Below are 22650 nucleotides of genomic sequence, written 5' to 3' on the forward strand. Positions count from 1 at the left end.
GCAAGTATGATGTTTTGGACCTCATGTAAAGCAAGTCTCACCAGAAGGAGGGAGGGATCAAGTGTGTTAAATTCACTACTTAAATAGGTCAACTATGATGAGGATTGAAACTTGATCATTTACTTCAGCAGCATGGAGGTAACAGGTAACCTTGACAGGATCAGTTTTCATAGGATAGTGAGAGACAAAACCTTACTGAAGTGGGTTTAATTAGTATGGAAAAAAAGAACTCAAAGCAGCAAGAATAGACATCTCTGCAGAGGAGTTTTGCAGTAAGGAGAGAAATAGTGTAGTGTTGGGAGAGCAATGGGTTGAAGAAAGGGTCTTTTTTTTTTTTTTAATAATTGAGAAAAAATAACCACATGTTTACTGATGGGAATATTCCAACAAACAAGAAAACTGATGATGCTTCAAACTTAACATGTCTGAAACTGAGTTTCTGATATCCATCCTCCAAACATACTCCCCCAACATTCTTCCCCACCTCAGTTAATAAAAATTCCATCCTCCCAGTTTGCTCAGGATAAAAGCTAAATGTCATCTTATGCTCCACATTTGGTCTTTCAGCAAATCTTGTTGGCTCTTTCTTCAAAGTATATTCTGAATTTGGTCACCCTGTGCCACCGTAACTGCCACCACAGTGTTTCAAGCCACCATCACCAACCATCTGGGTTATAACCATAGCATCCTAAATGGTTTCCCTGCTTCAGGCTTGCCCGCCATGAACCTATCCACAACACAGCACCAAGACTGATCCTCCTAAGACATAAATCAGAACGTGCCACTCTTCTGCTCAAAACCATGCGATGGTTCCCATGTCACTTAGAGTTACGACAAAGCCAGCAGGACTCACTGCACCCCATCCCCACCGCACCCCCATCATGACGAGCTAATGCCTTTCTTCAGGTCTTTACTTAAAAATCAATTGGTCAATGAAGACTTCCCCGGCCACTCTACCGAAAAAGTTAAACATCACCCCGTGACAGTTGCTATCTCCCTTCCCTATTTTCTTTAATGTCATTAGCATTTATAACTCTCTAACACATTATATAGTCTATTTATTTATCCTATTTATTATCTGGCTCCCCAACTAAAATGTAGGCTCCATAAGGGGAGGGAGTTTTGTTTGTTTTGTTCACTGGTGTATCCCTAGCATCTAACCCATTACGGGTGCTCAATAAATATTTGTGGAACTAATTCATTAATTATAGGTCACCCACCTATTACAAAGAGTATTATTCTGCTATTTAAAAAATCATAAGGAAGTAAACTAGTAATGGAATCCGTTAAAAACAAAACTTACCCTCTAACTTCTTGTTGAAGGACATCCAAGAATCTGGGGTTGAGGGTAAATGTAAGTGACCTTCTTACTCAGAATCTCACAAAGGGCACCCAAATGTTATAAGATATGACAGAATAACATAGTCCTAGGAAGGAATGAGCTACCTGATAATTAACAGTCTTGGAGATTGCCTCAGTCGGTATGATACAGTGCACTAGTTCTCAAATTTTAGAATCACCTCGAGGTGTCATCAGAATCACCTAGAGGACTTGCTAAAACAAATCTCTGGGTCCTACCTCCAAAGTTTCTGATTCATCGGATCTGGGGCTAAGCCCCCGAATTTGCATTTCTAACAAGTTCCCAGGTGATGCTGATACTGCTGATCTGGGGACCACGTTTAAGAAACATTGAAATAGTGGCTTACATTCTATAAAGATTCTGGAGTGGCCACACCAGGCCCTAAGTGTTCAGTTCTACCATATGAGAGACAAAAAGCTCACCACTAAAAGGGTGGATTCAGTCTAGAGTCTGAATATAGTAGAAGGCAGGTACCTGCAAAGACTATTTATGTCCTAGTGAGTAAGGCTATGCTTACTGAAGAGTGTCACTGTATATTTATTCAACATGGCAATCAGAGGTGCTCTCTTCCTGAAACATATAACTGAAATGAAATAGCCTTCCAATTCTTGGAGCTGCACTGATTGCTACATAGTCCTGATTCTACAAGGATGACTGACACTTGCATAAAAATCTGTGAAGTAGCTCTAGAGACTGTAAATTCTCAAGAGAAAATCTGAAGGACTCATAAACAAAAGTGGCATTTTCACAGGTTCTTCCAAGTTAATGTTGGAGTTTGAGAAGGAAAGGGAGAATGTGGGTTATGAATGGCTAGCTACATACTTATAACTCAGGATGTGAGTTGAGTTTCTGGACATGACTGACATAGTAATCCGAGAAGTCCTTGGCTAAAGATGAATTGTATTTCTCTTTCTGACTTACTTCACTCTGTATGACAGACTCTAGGTCCATCCACCTCACTACAAATAACTCAATTTTGTTTCTTTTTATGGCTGAGTAGTATTCCATTGTATATATGTGCCACATCTTCTTTATCCATTCATCTGTCGATGGACATTTAGGTTGCTTCCTGTTCTGGCTATTGTAAATAGAAAAACAAACACCGTATGCTAACACATATATATGGAATCTAAAAAAAAAAAAGGTTCTGAAAACCTAGGGGCAGGACAGGAATAAAGATGCAGACATAAAGAATGGACTTGAGGACATGGGGAGGGGGAAGGGTAAGATGGGACTAAGTGAGAGAGTGGCATGGATATATATATACTACCAAATGTAAAATAGATAGCTAGTTGGAAGCAGCCACATAGCACAGGGAGATCAGCTCAGTGCTTTGTGACCATCTAGAGGGATAGGATAGGGAGGGTGGGAGAGAGAAACAAGAGGGAGGAGATATGGGGATATATGTATATGTATAGCTGATTCACTTTGTTATAAAGCAGAAACTAACACACCATTGTAAAGCAATTATACTCCAATAAAGATGTTAAAAAAAAAAAAAAAGAATTGTAATTCATGAGGCCAGGGCTGATGTGTTTTCTTAGAGGCTATATAGCTTGATCAAGTGGGCTTTCAACTTAAAAAGAAAAGGGAAAAACACAATAATTGGGGAAAAAAAGTCTGTTACTACAATAGGAAATATCAGGCATGACAAAAATAGGAGCAACAATCAGTGGGAATCATCTTTCACATCAGGAAATAACTAGGTAGAAAGTTGGAAACAATATAAATATTCCCAGGTGTCTATACACAAAAAATACATGTAATGATAGAAGATGAATATGTCCTTATCAGCAATACATTGCTGTGAGGATATATGTCCAGTTCCTGCACATATTTAGTATGTGCCACATATTCTTTCAATTAAGTTCATGGTTTCATGTATTAACTCACTTGGTAGAACAAGAAGTTCCCAGGCCCGTGTTGGCCTACAAGAAACTCCACCAACAAAAAAAAAATAATAATAAGACATATCATGTTTTCAAGTTAGGGTACATCAAAAAATGATTGGTTGCCACAGGTAGGGGATGAAATGGGTGAAGGTGGTCAAAAGGTACAAACTTACAGTTATAAAATAAATGTCATCAGTGTGCAATGTACAACATGGTGACTGTAGTTAATAATACTGTATTGTATATTTGAAAGTTGCTAAAAGAGCAGATCTTAGAAGTTCCCATCATAAGAAAAAAATTTTAACTATGTATGGTGATAGATGTTAACTAGACATATTGTGGTTATCATTTCGCAATATATACAAATATTGAATTATTATGTTGTACACCTGAAATTAATATAATGTTATAGGTCAATTATATCTCAAAAATAAATAAACAAGTACATACATACAAATAAAGGCAGAAATGAATTTTTTGATGTTCAAAAGAAAAAAATAATAATGATGAGTCTCTTACTTGTTTTTCATTAATCTACACCTAACATATTGCTTTATAAATGTGCCAGAGAGTAAAGTAGTAGAAAGGCAGACAAAGGGAAGAAATAATAGTAAATGTGATAAAGGAGAGAGATAGAAGAATTATTTTGCAGTTTATCAAGACATACAGTAACACTCCATGAAATTGTAAAACATCATTAAGAGTTTTAGGGATGGGACTTATAATTAAAATATAATTATGGAATGATTCACCTATGTAAAAGAAAATGACCTGTTAAGAAGGAAAGTAGAGGAATTTTCAGTGTGAAAGCAATACTCACCTTCAAAAAAAATTCTCAAACGGGAGGGTAAATACTGGAGTATATATAAATAAAGATAAAATGAGAGAGCTATAGAAGGGACGTCTATGTATACATAGCCAAATAAGGGACCTATATGAACTGTTCCTGGTTATCTCCAAAACCAAGTAGAGTTAAGAAAGAATACAATATCTGCATATTGAAAAATGTCAAAATGTAGGGAGAATATGAAGGAAAGAACAAGAAATAAATATCACTTGAATAAATGGGAGTTACTCACTCAAAGGCTATAGAAAGAATTCAGCCTCACTGAGAATACATGACAGAGAGACAAGCAAGACTTTAAGTAGGGTGTGAAAGCATACAGGACCTACAAGAATCCAGAAGAAATGCCATGTATTATTTTAGGATTTTATTTTATTACCTTAGCTTTAATAAAGTGACTTTAAAAATATATAGTGTTTATGCTTTTAAAAAAGGGAACAGGAGATAAATAAATGAGACCCACAGAGAGACAGCAGTGGTAATGGGGATAAATAAAAGTCTTAGGGGAAGATTTGACTACTGTATCCATACCTTATGATCAAAATAGTGTCTGTCCCAAATTAAGCATCCTTGAAGGATTTTGTGGTTTTTGATTTAGGGAAATTAAATGCTTACAGATTCTCAACACCCTAATGTATTATTGTTTGCAAATAAATAAACACAGCATTTTCTTTCACTAAGCTTCACTTTTTATCAAACTTTAACCCAAGATAGCCTCTAAAAATACTATACTACACTAAAATGATAGAAGAGATAGGAATAACTATTATATCTCTAAATAATTTTCCAAAATAAATATATGAGTATATAATTTTGTTTATTAAAGTCAGCTAAAGACCTTAAGGTTTTTGTCTTTGTTTTCTATTCAGAACTATAAGCACTGTTTTTCTTATGCTATTGGAAAACCAGGAGACTTAAATCAACCATATGAGATTATCAACAAGTCTAACCATAACCATTTAGTTTGGCCCTTGGACCATTCCGGAATGTATGTGTTTCGTGTGAAGATCCTGGATCCAAACTATAGGTGAATATAAATGTTCCATTATAATAGTTTTAGCGTTAGTTCCTAAAAATTAAATTTTTATTTTCTTGATTTAATTTGATACCACCCAGCTATCCAATTAAAGGCATACCTCATTTTATTACACCTCACTTTATTGTGCTTCAATTTACAAATTGAAGGTTTGTAGCAACCCTTGATCAAGCAGGTTTATCAGTGCCGTTTTTCTAACAGCATTTGCTCACTTCATGTCTCTGTGTCACATTTTAGTAATTCTTGCAATATTTCAAACCCTCCACCAGCAAAAAGATTATGATTTGTTGAAGGCTCTGATGATGGTTAGCATTTTTTGAGAAATAAAGTATTTTTTAATTAAGTTATGCACAGTCTCTTTTTAGACATAATGCTATTGCACACTTAATAGACTACAGTATAGTGTAAAAATAACTTTTATACCCACTGGGAAAGCAAAAGGTTTGTGTGACTCACTTTATTGCAGTATTCATTTTATTGCGGTGGTTTGAAACTGAACCCACATCTCCAAGGTATGCCTGTCATATTTGTTTTTTCATTTTGGAGCAATCCTGTTAAACGTTCTATAGGAGTGGGAGATAAGATTTCATGTTAAACATTAATTAAATTAATCGATTCACAGTTACATTCTGAGTACTTTACTATGTTTCATTGCTATGATAGATGCAAATAGAGCATAAGGATAATCTCAGCCTTTAAGATGCTTGTAATTAAACTGGTTGGGGAAGGAGGAGTGGAGGGTACACATAAAACCAAGGGAGGTTAAATCAGAGCAAACACATGATATATTTTTCAAATATAATTATTTGTATTATTGATAGGCATAATAATAATTCAGAGATGGGAAAAATCAATGCTATCTTGAGCATCAGGAGAAAACTTCCTGGAGGATAGGGAACATTAAGAATTTATATTGCCAGAGAACTAAGATAGACCCTTCAGATGAAAGAAATCACACTAATAATGGAATGGAGCTGAATATTAACATATGGCTCGTGGAGAAAGAAAGAAGGTGGAAAATACCTTGAGTGAGGAAGGTAAAAAACAAAGGGTGCAGACTGATTCGAGGCAATTCATAATGTTGAATTCAATTTCAAACCATGTCTTAGAGAGTCTCTTTAGTATCTTTACTAGGGAAGTGTCGTGATGATAGTATAGTTCTAGGAAAATTAGCCTGAGAATAAAGAATCTTATAAAAGGAAAATAAATTGCAGATAAATGAGAGGAGTAGAATTAACAAGACAAGGGTCAAAGGAAGCCCTGTTGGCAGGAGGAGTGGAAAGAAAGGAAAAAGTCTAATAAATATTTATCAGGAAAAGAGATATTATATTGATCTAGTGTGGCAAATGAAGGAAAAGAAGGAACTGATATGGTCTCAAGTTTTCTAGACTAGGTGATTAAAAATTATGGTATTTTCTTTGACCACTGTAGATACTGAGGTGGTTTTTCTTTGAGGTCTTTCTTTTTCTAAGAGTTCTGACTTTGCATTTGAGAAGACAATGACATATCTGAGTGAAGATGTCCTATAAACAGTTAAAAATTTTAATTTGGGCCTTCAGTTGGAGGGAATAGCTGATGATAAAGAGTTTTCAAAACACAAACGTGGGCATCTCCTATAGTGACTCCATGAGCACACATAAGTTAACTGACTTATGAGAAGAAAAGAGCTTTTAGGAGATACCCACAGTGAACGAATTGAGGGTGATGAGAAAAGGGGCTGAGCAGAAAACTCCTCAAATAAAAGAAAAAATGAAGAGAAAAATAAAGTTCCATATTACCCAAGCAATCTACAGATTCAAAGCAATCCCTATCAAAATTCCGATGACATTTTTCACAGAAATAGAACAAACCATCCTAAAATGTGTATGGAACTGCAAAAGACCCCAAAAAGCCAAAGCAGTCTTAAGAAAGAAGACCAAAGTTGGAAGCATCACACTCCCTGATTCCAAACTATATTGCAAAGCTGCAGTAATCAAAACAGTATGGTATTGACATAAAAACAGACACATAGATCAATGGAACAAAATAGAAATCCCTAGAAATAAACTCACACATATACAATCACTTAATTTATGACAAAAGAGCCAAGAATATACAGTGGGGAAAGGACATTCTCTTCAATAAATGGTTTTGGGAAAATTGGACAGCCACCTGTGAAAGATTGATACTAGACCACTATCTTACACCATACAAAAAATTAACTCCAAATGGATTAAAAACTTGAACATAAGCCCTGAAACCATAAAATTCCTAGAAGAAAACATAGGTGGTAAGCTCCCTGATGTCAGTCTTTGCAGCACTTTGTTTTTATTTGACACCAAAAGCAAAGGCAATAAAAGCAAAATTAAACATGTGGGACTACATCAAACTAAAAAGCTTCTGCACAGCAAAGGAAACCATCAACAAAATGAAAAGGAAACCTACAGAACGGGAGAAAATATTTACAAATCATATATCTGATAAGGGGTTAATATCTAAATATATAAAGAACTCATACCACTCAATAGCAAAAAAAAAAAAACACAAAACACAAAACAATTTAAAAATGGGCCAAGGACCTGATTAGACATTTTTCCAAAGAAGACATACATGAAGACATACATAAAAGGGTGCGCAACATCAGTAATCATCAGAGAAATACAACTCAAAACCACCTGTTGGAATGGCTATTATCAAAAAGACAAGAGATAAGTGTTGATGAGGATGTGAAGAAAAGGGACCACTTGTGCACTGTTGGTAGGAATGTAAATTTATGCAGCTACTATGGAAAACAGTATGGAGGTTCCCCAAAATATTAAAAATAGAACTACCATATGATCCAACTATTCCACCCCTACATATTTATCTAAAGAAAACAAAAACACTAACTTAAAAAGATATATGCACCCCCATGTTCATTGCAGCATTATTTACAATTGCCAGTATATGGAAATAACATAAGTGTCCAACGATGGATGAATGGACAAAGAAAATGTGGTATGGAATATTATCTGGCCATAAAAAGAAGGAAATCTTACCACTTGAGACAACATTGATGGACCTTGAGAACACTATGCTAGAGAGTCTACTTTGGTTTGAGTCCTAATTTTGCCACTAGTAACATCTAGTCTTAAGCAAATTGTTTAGTCTCTTTGAGCTTATTTATCTGTGAAAGGAGTCAGTAATAGCTATCTTATAGTATCCAGAGGATTAAATGAAGAACTTGGATAAAAATCCCTAACTTTGCTGGGCACATAGCAAGGACTCAATAAAACTAAGTCCTTTTCCTGTCTCTTCTCCCACATGAAGATAGGTGAAATCATATTATTAATGTTTATTTAGTTAAATCCTGTCTCATTCCAAGCAATATGCTAAATTATGAGAGATAAAATACCTAGGGATAAACCAACCTAAGGAGGCAAAAGACCTGTACTCTGAAAACTATAAGATACTAATGAAAGAAATCAAAGATGATACAAACAGATAGAAAGATATAGTGGGTTCTTGGATTGGAAGAGTAAATATTGTCAAAATGACTATACTACCCAAGACAATCTACAGATTCAATGCAATCCGTATCAAATTATCAATGGTATTTTTCACAGAATGAGAACAAAAAATTTTACAATTTGTATGGAAACACAAAAGATCCCAATTATCCAAAGCAATCTTGAGAAGGAAAAATGGAGCTGGCAGAATCAGGCTCCCTGACTTCAGACTATACTACAAAGCTACAGTAATCAAGACAATATGGTACTGGCACAAAAAGAGATATATAGATCAGTGGAACGGGATAGAAAGGCCAGAGGTAAACCCACACACCTATGGTCAACTAATCTATGACAAAGGAGGCAAGAATATACAATGGAAAAAAGGCAGTCTTTTCAATAAGTGGTGCTGGGAAAACTGGATAGTTACATGTAAAATAATGAAATTAGAACATTCTCTAACACCATATACAAAAATAAACCCAAAGTGGATTAAAGACCTAAATGTAAGACTGGATACTGTAAAACTCCTAGAAGAAAACATAGGAAGGGAGATTGGTTCAAGATGGAGGAGTAGAAGGACGTGCTCTCACTCCTTCTTGCGAGAGCACCGGAACCACAACTAACTGCTGAACAATCATTGACAGGAAGACACTGGAACTCACCAGAAAAGATATCCCACATCCAAAGACAAAAGAGAAGCCACAATGAGACAGTAGGAGGGGCGTAATCACAATAAAATCAAATCCCATAACTGCTGGGTGGGTGACTCACAAACAGGAGAACATTTATACCACAGAAGTCCACCCACTGGAGTGAAGGTTCTGAGCACCACGTCAGGGTTCCCAACCTGGGGGGTCCGGCAACAGGAGGAGGAATTCCTAGAGAACCAGACTTTGAAGGCTAGAGGGATTTGATTGCAGGACTTCGACAGGACTGGGGGGGAAAGAGACTCCACTCTTGGAAGGCACACACAGAGTAGTGTGCACATCAGGACCCAGGGGAAGGAGCAGTGACCACAGAGGAGACTGAACCAGACCTATCTGCTAGTGTTGGAGGGTCTCCTGCAGAGGCGGGGGCTGGCTGTGTCTCACCATGAGGACAAGGACACTGGCAGCAGAAGTTCTTGGAAGTACTCCTTGGAGTGAGCCCTCCCAGAGTCCACCATTAGCCCCACCAAAGAGCCTGGGTAGGCTCTAGTGTTGGGTCGCCTAAGGCCAAACAACCAACAGGGAGGGAACCCAGCCCCAGCCATTAGCAGACAAGCAGATTAAAGTTTTACTGAGCTCTGCCCACCAGAGCAACATGCAGCTCTACCTACCACCAGTCCCTTCCATCAGGAAACTTGCACAAACCTCTTAGATAGCCTCATCCACCAGAGGGCAGACAGCAGAAGCAAGAAGAACTAGAATCCGGCAGCCCGTGGGACAAAAACCACATTCACAGAAAGATAGACAAGATGAAAAGACAGAGGGCTATGTACCAGATGAAGGAGCACGATAAAACCCCAGAAAAACAACTAAATGAAGCGGAGATAGGCAACCTTCCAGAAAAAGAACTCAGAAAAATGATAGTGAAGATGATCCAGGACCTCGGAAAAAAATTGGAGGCAAAGATCGAGAAGATGCAAGAAATGTTTAACAAAGACCTAGAAGAATTAAAGAACAAACAAACAGAGATGAGCAATACAATAACTGAAGTGAAAAATACACTAGAAGGAATCAATAGCAGAATAACTGAGGCAGAAGAACGGATAAGTGACCTGGAAGACAGAATGGTGGAATTCACTGCTGCAGAACAAAATAAAGAAAAAAGAATGAAAAGAAATGAAGACAGCCTAAGAGACCTCTGGGACAACATTAAACACAACAACATTTGCATTATAGGGGTCCCAGAAGGAGAAGAGAGAGAGAAAGGACTCGAGAAAATGTTTGAAGAGATTATAGTCAAAAACTTCCCTAACATGGGAAAGGAAATAGCCACCCAATTCCAGGAAGCACAGAGAGTCCAATACAGGATAAACCCAGGAGAAACACGCCGAGGCACACAGTAATCAAACTGGCAAAAATTAAAGACAAAGAAAAATTATTGAAAGCAGCAAGGGAAAAATGACAAATAACATACAAGAGAACTCCCATAAGGTTAACAGCTGATTTCTCAGCAGAAACTCTACAAGCCAGAAGGGGGTGGCATGACATATTTAAAGTGATGAAAGGGAAGAACCTACAACCAAGATTACTCTAGCCGGCAAGGATCTCATTCAGATTCGATGGAGAAATCAAAAGCTTTACAGACAAGCAAAAGCTAAGAGAATTCAGCACCACCAAACCAGCTCTACAACAAATGCTAAAGGAACTTCTCTAAGTGGGAAACACAAGAGAAGAAAAGGACCTACAAAAACAAACCCAAAACAATTAAGAAAATGGTCATAGGAACATACATATCGATAATTACCTTAAACGTGAATGAATTAAATGCTCTAACCAAAGACACAGGCTTGCTGAATGGACACAAAAACAAGACCCATATATATGCTGTCTATAAGAGACCTACTTCAGACCTAGGGACACATACAGACTGAAAGTGAGGGGATGGAAAAAGATATTCCATGCAAATGGAAATCAAAAGAAAGCTGGAGTAGCAATTCTCATATCAGACAAAATAGACTTTAAAATAAAGACTATTACAGGAGACAAAGAAGGACACTACATAATGATCAAGGGATCAATCCAAGAAGAAGATATAACAATTGTAATTATTTATGCACCCAACATAGGAGCACCTCAGTACATAAGGCAAATGCTAACAGCCATAAAAGTGGAAATTGACAGTAACACAATCATAGTAGGGGACTTTAGCACCCCACTTTCACCAATGGACAGATCATCCAAAATGAAAATAAATAATGAAACATAAGCTTTAAATGATACATTAAACAAGATGGACTTAATTGATATTTATAGGACATTCTATCCCAAAACAACAGAATACACTTTCTTCTCAAGTGCGCATGGAACATTCTCCAGTATAGATCACATCTTGGGTCACAAATCAAGCCTCAGTAAATTTAAGAAAATTGAAATCATATCAAGCATCTTTTCTGACCACAGCACTATGAGATTAGAAATCAATTACAGGGAAAAAAACGTAAAAAACACAAAAACATGGAGGCTAAACAATACATTACTAAATAACCAAGAGATCACTGAAGAAATCAAAGAGGAAATCAAAAAATACCTATAGACAAATGACAATGAAAACACGATGATCCAAAACCTATGGGATGCAGGTTCCTTTACACCTAAAGGAACTAGAGAAAGAAGAACAAATGAAACCCAAAGTTAACAGAAGGAAAGAAACCATAAATATCAGAGCAAAAATAAATGAAATAGAAACAAAGAAAACAATAGCAAAGATCAATAAAACTAAAAGCTGGTTCTTTGAGAAGATAAACCAAATTGATAAACCATTAGCCAGACTCATCAAGAAAAAGAGGGAGAAGACTCAAATCAATAAAATTAGACATGGAAAAGGAGAAGTTACAACAGACACCGCAGAAATACAAATCATCCTAAGAGAGTACTGCAGGCAACTCTATGCCAATAAAATGGACATCCTGGAAGAAATGGACAAATTCTTAGAAAGGTATAACCTTCCAAGGCTGAACCAGGAAGAAATAGAAAATATGAACAGACCGATCACAAGTAATGAAATTGAAACTGTGATTAAAAATCTTCCAACAAACAAAAGTCCAGGACCACATGGCTTCACAGGTGAATTCTGTGAAAAATTTAGAGAAGAGCTAACACCCATCCTTCTCAAACTCTTCCAAAAAACTGCAGAGGAAGGAACATTCCCAAACTCATTCTATGAGGCCACCATCACCCTGATACCAAAACCAAAGACACTACAAAAAAAGAAAATTACAGACCAATATCACTGATGAATATAGATGCAAAAATCCTCAACAAAATACTAGCAAACAGAATCCAACAACACATTAAAAGTATCATACACCATGATCAAGTGGGATTTATCCCAGTGATGCAAGGATTCTTCAATATACACAAATCAATCAATGTGATACACCATATTAACAAATTGAAGGATAAAAACCATATGATCATCTCAATAGATGCAGAAAAAGCTTTTGACAAAATTCAACACCCATTTATGATAAAAAACTCTCCAGAAAGTGGGCATAGGGGGAACCTACCTCAACATAATAAAGGCCATATATGACAAACCCACAGCAAACATCGTTCTCAATGGTGAAAAACTGAAAGCATTTCCTCTAAGATCTGGAAAAAGACAAGGATGTCCACTCTCACCACTATTATTCAACATCGTTTTGGATTTCCTAGCCACGGCAATCAGAGAAGAAAAAGAAATAAAAGGAATACAAATTGGAAAAGAAGAAGTAAAACTGTCACTGTTTGCAGATGACATGATACTATACATAGAGAATCCTAAAGATGCCACCAGAAAACTACTAGAGCTAATCAATGAATCTGGTAAAGTTGCAGGATACAAAATTAATGCACAGAAATCTCTTGCATTCTTATCCACTAATGATGAAAAATGTGAAAGAGAAATTAAGGAAACACTCCCATTTACCATTGCAACAAAAAAAATAAAATACCCAGGAATAAACCGACCTAGGGAGACAAAAGACCTGTAGGCAGAAAACTATAAGACACTGATGAAAGAAATTAAAGATGATACAAACAGATGGAGAGATATACCATGTTCTTGGATTGGAAGAATCAATATTGTGAAAATGACTATACTACCCAAAGCAATCTACAGATTCAATGCAATCCCTATCAAATTACCAGTGGCATTTTTTACAGAACTAGAACAAAAAATCTTAAGGTTTGTATGGAGACACAAACGACCCCGAATAGCCAAAGCAGTCTTGAGGGAAGAAAAGCGAGCTGGAGGACTCAGAGTCCCTGATTTCAGACTATACTACAAAGGTACAGTAATCAAGACAATATGGTACTGGCACAAAAAGAGAAATATAGATCAATGGAACAGGATAGAAAGCCCAGAGATAAACCCACACACCTATGGTCAACTAATCTATGATAAAGGAGGCAAGGATATACAATGGAGAAAAGACAGTCTCTTCACTAAGTGGTGCTGGGAAAACTGGACAGCTACATGTAAAAGAATGAAATTAGAACACTCCCTAACACCTTACATAAAAATAAACTCAAAATAGATTAGAGACCTAAATGTAAGACCAGACACTATAAAACTCTTAGAGGAAAACATAGGAAGAACACACTTTGACATAAATCACAGCAAGATCTTTTTTGATCCACCTCCTAGAGTAATGGAAATAAAAACAAAAATAAACAAATGGGACCTAGTGAAACTTAAAAGCTTTTGCAAAGCAAAGGTAACTACAAACAAGACGAAAAGACAACCCTCAGAATGGGAGAAAATATTTGCAAACGAATCAATGGACAAAGGATTAATCTCCAAAATATATAAACAGCTCATGCAGCTCAATATTAAAAATACAAACAACCCAATCAAAAAATGAGCAGAAGGACTTCCCTGGTGGCGCAGTGGTTGAGAATCTGCCTGCCAATTCAGGGGACACGGGTTCGAGCCCTGGTCTGGGAAGATCCCACATGCCGCTTAGCAACTGGGCCCGTGAGCCACAACTACTGAGCCTGCGCATCTGGAGCCTGTGCCCCACAACAAGAGAGGCCGCGACAGTGAAAGGCCCTCGCACCACGACGAAGAGTGGCCCCTGCTTGCCACAACTAGAGGAAGCCCTTGCATAGAAACGAAGACCCAACACAGCCAAAAAAATAAAATAAATAAATAAATAAATAAGTCAGGAGTTCTTTAAAAAAAAAAAAAAAGGAAAAAGCCACAAAAAAAAAAAAAAAATGAGCAGAAGATCTAAATAGACATTTCTCCAAAGAAGACATACAGATGGCGAATAGGCACGTGAAAAAAACGTTCAACATCACTAATTATCAGAGAAATGCAAATCAAAACTACACTGATGTATCGCCTCACACTGGTCAGAATGGCCATCATCAAAAAGTCTACAAATAACAATGTTGGAGAGGGTGTGGAGAAAAGGTAACCCTCTTGCGCTGTTGGTGGGAATGTAAATTGGTACAGCCACTATGGAGAACAGTATGGAGGTTTCTATAAAAACTAAAAATAGAGTTACCATATGGTCAAGGGATCCCACTCAGGGGCATATCTGGAGAAAACCATAATTTGAAAAGACACATGTGCCCTAATGTTCACTGCAGCACTATTTACAATAGCCAAGACATGGAAGCAACTTAAATGTCCATTGACAGATGAATGGATAAAGATGTTATATCCATTTGCAGCAACATGGATGGACATAGAGATTATCATACTAAGTGAAGTAAGCCAGACAGAGAAAGACAAATATCATATTGCTACCATTTATATGTGGAATCCAAAAAAAGAAAAAAGAAAAAAAAGAAAAGATAAAAATGAACATATTTACAACATAGAAATAGACTCACAGACATAGAAAACAAATTTATGGTTACCAAAGGGAAAAGAGCCAGGAGGGATAAATTAGGAGGTTGGGATTAACATATACACACTACTATATACAAAATAGATAACCAACAACCAACTTATTGTTTAGCACAAGGAAACTATACTAGATATTTTATAATAACCTATAAGGGAAAAGAATCTGAAATGAATAGATATATGTATAACTGAATCACTTTGCTTTACACTGAAATTAACACAACCTTGTAAATTAGCTATACTGTACTTCAATTTTAAAAAAATACTCAAAAAAAAAAAGCTAATGAAATTAGTGAAGTTGTCCACTTAAGGGAACAAAATTCTTAGCAAGTCTTCCTTGATGTCAGTCTACCAACCGTGATTTTGCAGTGAAATTATCAGCAGAACAAAGAAGGGAGTATATATTTAAATATAGTAATTTTCTTAATTATAAAGGCCTTTGATTTATAAATATATCAAATTCTTCATAGACTAAATAACCAACTTGATAGTTTGTCATATAGATGTGATTTAAATGAAATTACACAATTCATCATTAATAATTCTCATTCCTTACTCTGTAGTGGAGATTTTTCTCTGTAAAATGGAAGGTAATGCTCAGTTTGATATAAATTTCTTTTAGTAATAATAAAATTATTAACTATCTTGAAAGAAAAAAGAAAAAAGAAAATGACACCTTAACTAAGATTATACATGATTTGGTTGTTACCATAGAGATGTGCAGGGAGTCTTGTAATACACTGTATTTAATTTAATCTTTAATATTTTTTTTCTAATTTGCAGTTTCTGTAACCTCACCACTATATTTGCAATAGAGACCTTTGGGGTGATTCCCAGGTAATGACTGGTGCCTAATCAGGCTTTAATGAGGGAAGTTGTAAAGGATATGGTGGCAGCTAAAAAGGAAACACATGTCTCCCCTATCTTCCTGGGACACTAATACTTCTGTCCTATATGTGACATCCTAAAAATTGTATGTATCTACTAAACCAGGGATACAGCAAGTAGGAATTCCTGAAAATTGTTGCTGCAGTTGGGTCCCCTTTTGTTCATCCCCTTCAACAGCCATTGTCTTCCCAATCAAAAGCGTCTTTCAACTCCACCTAAGGGCAGATGGTAGACTGCAGCAGTGGGGACAGGGAGGAGACAGTGGCTGTGCCCCAATGACCCTGAGTCAGCCCTTGACCACTGGCCATCATTCCAATACATACAGGAAACGGGTAGTAAAAGCATTTCCCTGCACTCAGCTTTAGTTTCCTTGGAGAGCAGAGTAAAAAGTCGTAATACAAATGTTGGGACGGCAGATGACTCTGCTTCTCTGTGCTGTGTTTTTATTTTGTTTTCTGTTTTGGAAAATGTTAAACAAGAATGGACCACAAACACTTAAGTTACTTATGGCCCTACTTTGAATATTACTGACTCCTCAATTTTTTGTGCTAATCGGAGGTTAATGGTGTGAATAATCTGCAAATGAGATAAGCCATGCCTGGTTTCTAGGAAACTTTAGGAAACATGCATAGCCTTTTTGCAGGAACTTCTCTTTCTCACTAGATTTGTATGTTTGATTTAGATGAATATTAAGAACATACATCCACCCAAGTATCCACCAACAGAAGAGGGGAGTTGGTGAGTTAGGGAGGAGAGGAGGGAGTAAAGGGGCATCTCACCTATTTGCTCCAGCTCACCTCCCAGTAGCTGGATTTTTCTTTTTAAACATGCAACTTATTTAATTTATTTACTTACTTATTTATTTATTTTATTTATTTATTTATTTATTTTTGGCTGCATTGGGTCTTCGTTGCTGCGCGCAGGTTTTTCTCTAGTTGCGGCACGCGGGGGGCTACTCTTCATTGTGGTGTGCAGGCGTCTCATTGCGGTGGCTTCTCTTGTTGTGGAGCACAGGCTCTAGGTGCACGGGCTTCAGTAGTTGTGGCACGCAGGCTCAGTAGTTGTGGCTCGCGGGTTCTAGAGCGTGGGCTCACTAGTTGTGGCACACGGGCTTAGTTGCTCCGGGGCATGTGGGATCTTCCTGGATCAGGGCTTGAACCCGTGTTCCCTGCATTGGCAGGCGGATTCTTAACCACTGTGCCACCAGGGAAGCCCCCCTATAGCTGGATTTTAGCAGCCAGAGAATATGGTGCAGCATAGGGGATAGTCCATTAGGTTAGTGACTGCAGTTCAGTCTCTGTTACGCCGGAGCCCTGAAGGGTCCAGAGGCAGAGCAGGGGTTAGCTGGTGCTGAACATCTTCCTAGTAAGAGAGACCTTTTTATGAGCAAACAGTGGCTGAAGATCAGTTTGTAGGAGGCAAAGATCTTACTATTTCTTTGCTTTCTGGCCCAGTGCTCAACCGCTTCCTCAATTTTCCACTGTGTCCTTTGGAGTTGCCACCATTTAACCAGCAAACTCACCTAAATCCTGTCCTCTGACCTCTCTATCTGTGCCTCAGAGCACCATTACCACTCCCAGATTATTATTTATTCTGGTTCTTCTAAAAAAACAAAAACAAACCCCCTCAATTTTTTTAAACACTTACCCTTTGAGGTTCATATAATCTGCTATACCCCTGTCCTTTCTCTGTCCTCATTGCTTCATCCTCTCCAAACTCCCCTTCATTCAATGCCATCCTGTTTTCATCTCCACATCAAGCCCCACCATCGTGGCCTTTCCTAATCCTTGGTGTCCCCCTCCTGCACTGTACTCTGGCCATCCACTCCCACAGTCATGCCTTGGACACTGTCAATACTCTCATAACTTCTCAATACTATCATAACTTCTCTGCTTCCTAAGCATCAGTTCAGACATCTCATTCTTGGACCTTCCCAGCTTGCTAATTCACTACACCTGCTACAATTCTTCTTCATCCTCATTGGGACCTCCACCTCTACTTTCAATCTCCCCTTTTTTACTTCTTATTTCCTTACATTTCAAACAAAGGCTATTATTTCAATAACATTTTCTAGTACTCCCTTACCTTTCTGGAATTTGGCACCCCCTCTGGCAAGCCCCCATCTACCTTCTTTCTTTGTGATTACCTCTGAGCAGCCCCGTAAAGAAAGTTACACAACAGGGCAAATTGATCACCAACTTCAAATACGTCGCCAACACTACCCGGAAATCCTACTTTCTTTCTCTGGTCAACCAGTGTTTCCACTCTCCATAACAACTGCTTCAGACCTTATCTAATTAGCTTGCTCCTTGGACCTCCTTTCCTTAACAATCATCAAATGAAGTTTTTTTTCACCTTTACAGAGAAATTAGAAGCCATCAGACAGGAAATTAGAAGCCATCAGACCTTTATTTCTGATTCCAAACATATAAACCAACTAACATCTATACCCATTCTCTCCTCTTTCTATCGTTCTACATCCTCTTTAAATATAATTCTTCTACCTACGCCTTGAACCCTATTCCTTCCCACTTTCTAAGGAAAATTCCAAATCAATTATTCCTTCTCTCTTCTATATATTCAACTTTCCCTCACAACTAGATCCTTCCAATAGGCTTTTAGTCACCCTCAAGTTTTTTAAGCAAATAAAACAACAACAACAACTATATCCCCTTCCAGCTACCACCCTTTTTGCAAAAGAAACTCCTTAAAAGGCTTGTTTACCCTTGTAGTCCTCATTTCCCTATATTCCATCCCTATTTTGCTAGTCCACCCAGCCTGCTTTCTCTGTTATCCCTTCACCAATTACTTCTCATTAGAATAGCTTTGGCCTGCACTAAATCTGTTTGGTACTTTCTTTTTTTATTTACTTATTTATTTATTTTTTTTTTTACCTATTCTTTGTTTTGTTTTTTTTTTTAAACATCTTTATTGAAGTATAATTGCCTTACAATGGTGTGTTAGCTTCTGCTTTATAACAAAGTGAATCAGTTATACACATACAATATGTTCCCATATCTCTTCCCTCTTGCATCTCCCTCCCTCCCACCCTCCCCATCCCACCCCTCTAGGTGGTCACAAAGCACCGAGCTGATCTCCCCGTGCTATGCGGCTGCTTCCCACTAGCTATCTATTTTACATTTGGTAGTGTATATATGTCCATGCCACTCTCTTACCCTGTCACATCTCACCCCACCCCCTCCCCATATCCTCAAGTCCATTCTCTAGTAGGTCTGGGTCTTTATTCCCGTCTTGCCACTAGGTTCTTCATGGCTTTTTTTTTTTTCCTTAGATTCCGTATATATGTGTTAGCATACTGTATTTGTTTTTCTCTTTCTGACTTACTTCACTCTGTATGACAGACTCTAACTCCATCCACCTCATTACAAATACCTCCATTTCATTTCTTTTTATGGCTGAGTAATATTCCATTGTATATATGTGCCACATCTTCTTTATCCATTCATCTGTCGATGGACATTTAGGTTGCTTCCATGTCCTGGCTATTGTAAATAGAGCTGCAATGAACATTTTGGTATATGACTCTTTTTGACCTATGGTTTTCTCAGGGTATATGCCCAGTAGTGGGATTGCTGGGTCGTATGGTAGTTCTATTTGTAGTTTTTTAAGGAACCTCCATACTGTTCTCCATAGTGGCTGTATCAATTTACATTCCCACCAACAGTGCAAGAGTGTTCCCTTTCCTCCACACCCTCTCCAGCATTTATTGTTTCTAGATTTTTTGATGATGGCCATTCTGATCAGTGTGAGATGATATCTCATTGTAGTTTTGACTTGCATTTCTCTAATGATTAATGATGTTGAGCATTCTTTCATGTGTCTGTTGGCAATCTGTATATCTTCTTTGGAGAAATGTCTATTTAGGTCTTCTGCCCATTTTTGGATTGGGTTGTTCGTTTTTTTGTTATTGAGCTGCATGAGCTGCTTGTAAATCTTGGAGATTAATCCTTTGTCAGCTGCTTCATTTGCAAATATTTTCTCCCATTCTGAGGGTTGTCTTTTGGTCTTGTTTATGGTTTCCTTTGCTGTGCAAAAGCTTTTAAGTTTCATTAGGTCCCATTTGTTTATTTGTATTCTTATTTCCATTTCTCTGGGAGCTGGGTCAAAAAGAATCTTGCTATGATGTATGTCATAGAGTGTTCTGCCTATGTTTTCCTCTAAGAGTTTGATAGTGTCTGGCCTTACATTTAGGTCTTTAATCAATTTTGAGTTTATTTTTGTGCATGGTGTCAGGGAGTGTTCTAATTTCATACTTTTACATGTATCTGTCCAATTTTCCCAGCACCACTTATTGAAGAGGCTTTCTTTTCTCCACTGTATATTCTTGCCTCCTTTATCAAAGATAAGGTGACCATATGTGTGTGGGTTTATCTCTGGGCTTTCTATCCTGTTCCATTGATCTATATTTCTGTTTTTGTGCCAGTACCAAACTGTCTTGATTACTGTAGCTTTGTAATATAGTCTGAAGTCAGGGAGCCTGATTCCCCCAGCTCCATTTTTCGTTCTCAAGATTGCTTTGGCTATTCGGGGTCTTTTGTGTTTCCATACAAATTGTGAAATTCTTTGTTCTAGTTCTGTGAAAAATGCCAGTGGTAGTTTGATAGGGATTGCATTGAATCTGTAGATTGCTTTGGGTAGTAGAGTCATTTTCACAATGTTGATTCTTCCAATCCAGGAACATGGTATATCTCTCCATCTATTTGTATCATCTTTAATTTCTTTCATCAGTGTCTTATAATTTTCTGCATACAGGTCTTTTGTCTCCTTCGGTAGGTTTATTCCTAGATATTTTATTCTTTTTGTTGCAATGGTAAACGGGAGTGTTTTCTTAATTTCACTTTCAGATTTTTCGTCATTAGTGTATAGAAATGCAAGAGATTTCTGTGCATTAATTTTGTATCCTGCTACTTTACCAAATTCATTGATTAGCTCTAGGAGTTTTCTGGTAGCATCTTTAGGATTCTCTATGTATAGTATCATGTCATCTGCAAATAGTGACAGCTTTACTTCTTCTTTTCCGATTTGGATTCCTTTTATTTCTTTGTCTTCTCTGATTGCTGTGGCTAACACTTCCAAAACTATGTTGAATAATAGTGGTGAGAGTGGGCAACCTTGTCTTGTTCCTGATCTTAGTGGAAATGGTTTCAGTTTTTCACCATTGAGGACAATGTTGGCTGTGGGTTTGTCATATATGGCCTTTATTATGTTGAGGAAAGTTCCCTCTATGCCTACTTCCTGCAGGACTTTTATCATAAATGGGTGTTGAATTTTGTCGAAAGCTTTCTCTGCATCTATTGAGATGATCGTATGGTTTTTCTCCTTCAATTTGTTAATATGGTGTATCACATTGATTGATTTGCGTATATTGAAGAATCCTTGCATTCCTGGGATAAACCCCACTTGATCATGGTGTATGATCCTTTTAATGTGCTGTTGGATTCTGTTTGCTAGTATTTTGTTGAGGATTTTTGCATCTATGTTCATCAGTGATATTGGCCTGTAGTTTTCTTTCTTTGTGACATCTTTGTCTGGTTTTGGTATCAGGGTGATGGTGGCCTCGTAGAATGAGTTGGGGAGTGTTCCTCCCTCTGCAATATTTTGGAAGAGTTTGAGAAGGATAGGTGTTAGCTCTTCTCTAAATGTTTGATAGAATTCACCTGTGAAGCCATCTGGTCCTGGGCTTTTGTTTGTTGGAAGGTTTTTAATCACAGTTTCAATTTCAGTGCTTGTGATTGGTCTGTTCATATTTTCTATTTCTTCCTGGTTCAGTCTTGGCAGTTTGTGCATTTCTAAGAATCTGTCCATTTCTTCCAGGTTGTCCATTTTATTGGCATAGAGTTGCTTGTAGTAATCTCTCATGATCTTTTGTATTTCTGCATTGTCAGTGGTTACTTCTCCTTTTTCATTTCTAATTCTATTGATTTGAGTCTTCTCCCTTTTTCTCTTGATGAGTCTGGCTAATGGTTTATCAATTTTGTTTATCTTCTCAAAGAACCAGCTTTTAGTTTCATTGATTTTTGCTATTGTTTCCTTCATTTCTTTTTCATTTATTTCTGACCTGATCTTTATAATTTCTTTCCTTCTGCTGGCTTTGGGGTTTTTTTGTTCTTCTTTCTCTAATTGCTTTAGGTGCAAGGTTAGGTTGTTTATTCGAGATGTTTCCTGTTTCTTGAGGTAGGCTTGTATTGCTATAAACTTCCCTCTTAGCACTGCTTTTGCTGCGTCCCATAGGTTTTGGGTCGTCGTATCTCCATTGTCATTTGTTTCTAGGTATTTTTTTATTTCCCCTTTGATTTCTTCAGTGATCACTTCGTTATTAAGCAGTGTATTGTGTAGCCTCCATGTGTTTGTATTTTTTACAGATCTTTTCCTGTAATTGATATCTAGTCTCATAGCGTTGTGGTCGGAAAAGATACTTGATACGATTTCAATTTTCTTAAATTTACCAAGGCTTGATTTGTGACCCAAGATATGATCTATCCTGGAGAATGTTCCATGAGCACTTGAGAAAAATGTGTATTCTGTTTTTTTTTTTGGGTGGAATGTCCTATAAATATCAATTAAGTCCATCTTGTTTAATGTATCATTTAAAG

At 37.3% G+C, this 22650-nt stretch overlaps 1 protein-coding gene across 1 annotated transcript in view; it reads left to right on the top strand.

The window, feature by feature from the left end:
- CATSPERE (catsper channel auxiliary subunit epsilon) overlaps window positions 1-22650 on the top strand; it is a 219041-nt gene that overhangs the window by 188343 nt on the left and 8048 nt on the right. The window contains exons 13-14 of the mRNA XM_036869246.1: window positions 4966-5123; window positions 15932-15985. Of these exons, the coding sequence (XP_036725141.1) occupies window positions 4966-5123; window positions 15932-15985 (212 nt within the window). The remainder of the gene's footprint in view (window positions 1-4965; window positions 5124-15931; window positions 15986-22650) is intronic.

Source organism: Balaenoptera musculus, chromosome 1 (genome assembly GCF_009873245.2).
Source record: "Balaenoptera musculus isolate JJ_BM4_2016_0621 chromosome 1, mBalMus1.pri.v3, whole genome shotgun sequence".
In the NCBI taxonomy this organism is placed as follows: domain Eukaryota; kingdom Metazoa; phylum Chordata; class Mammalia; order Artiodactyla; family Balaenopteridae; genus Balaenoptera; species Balaenoptera musculus.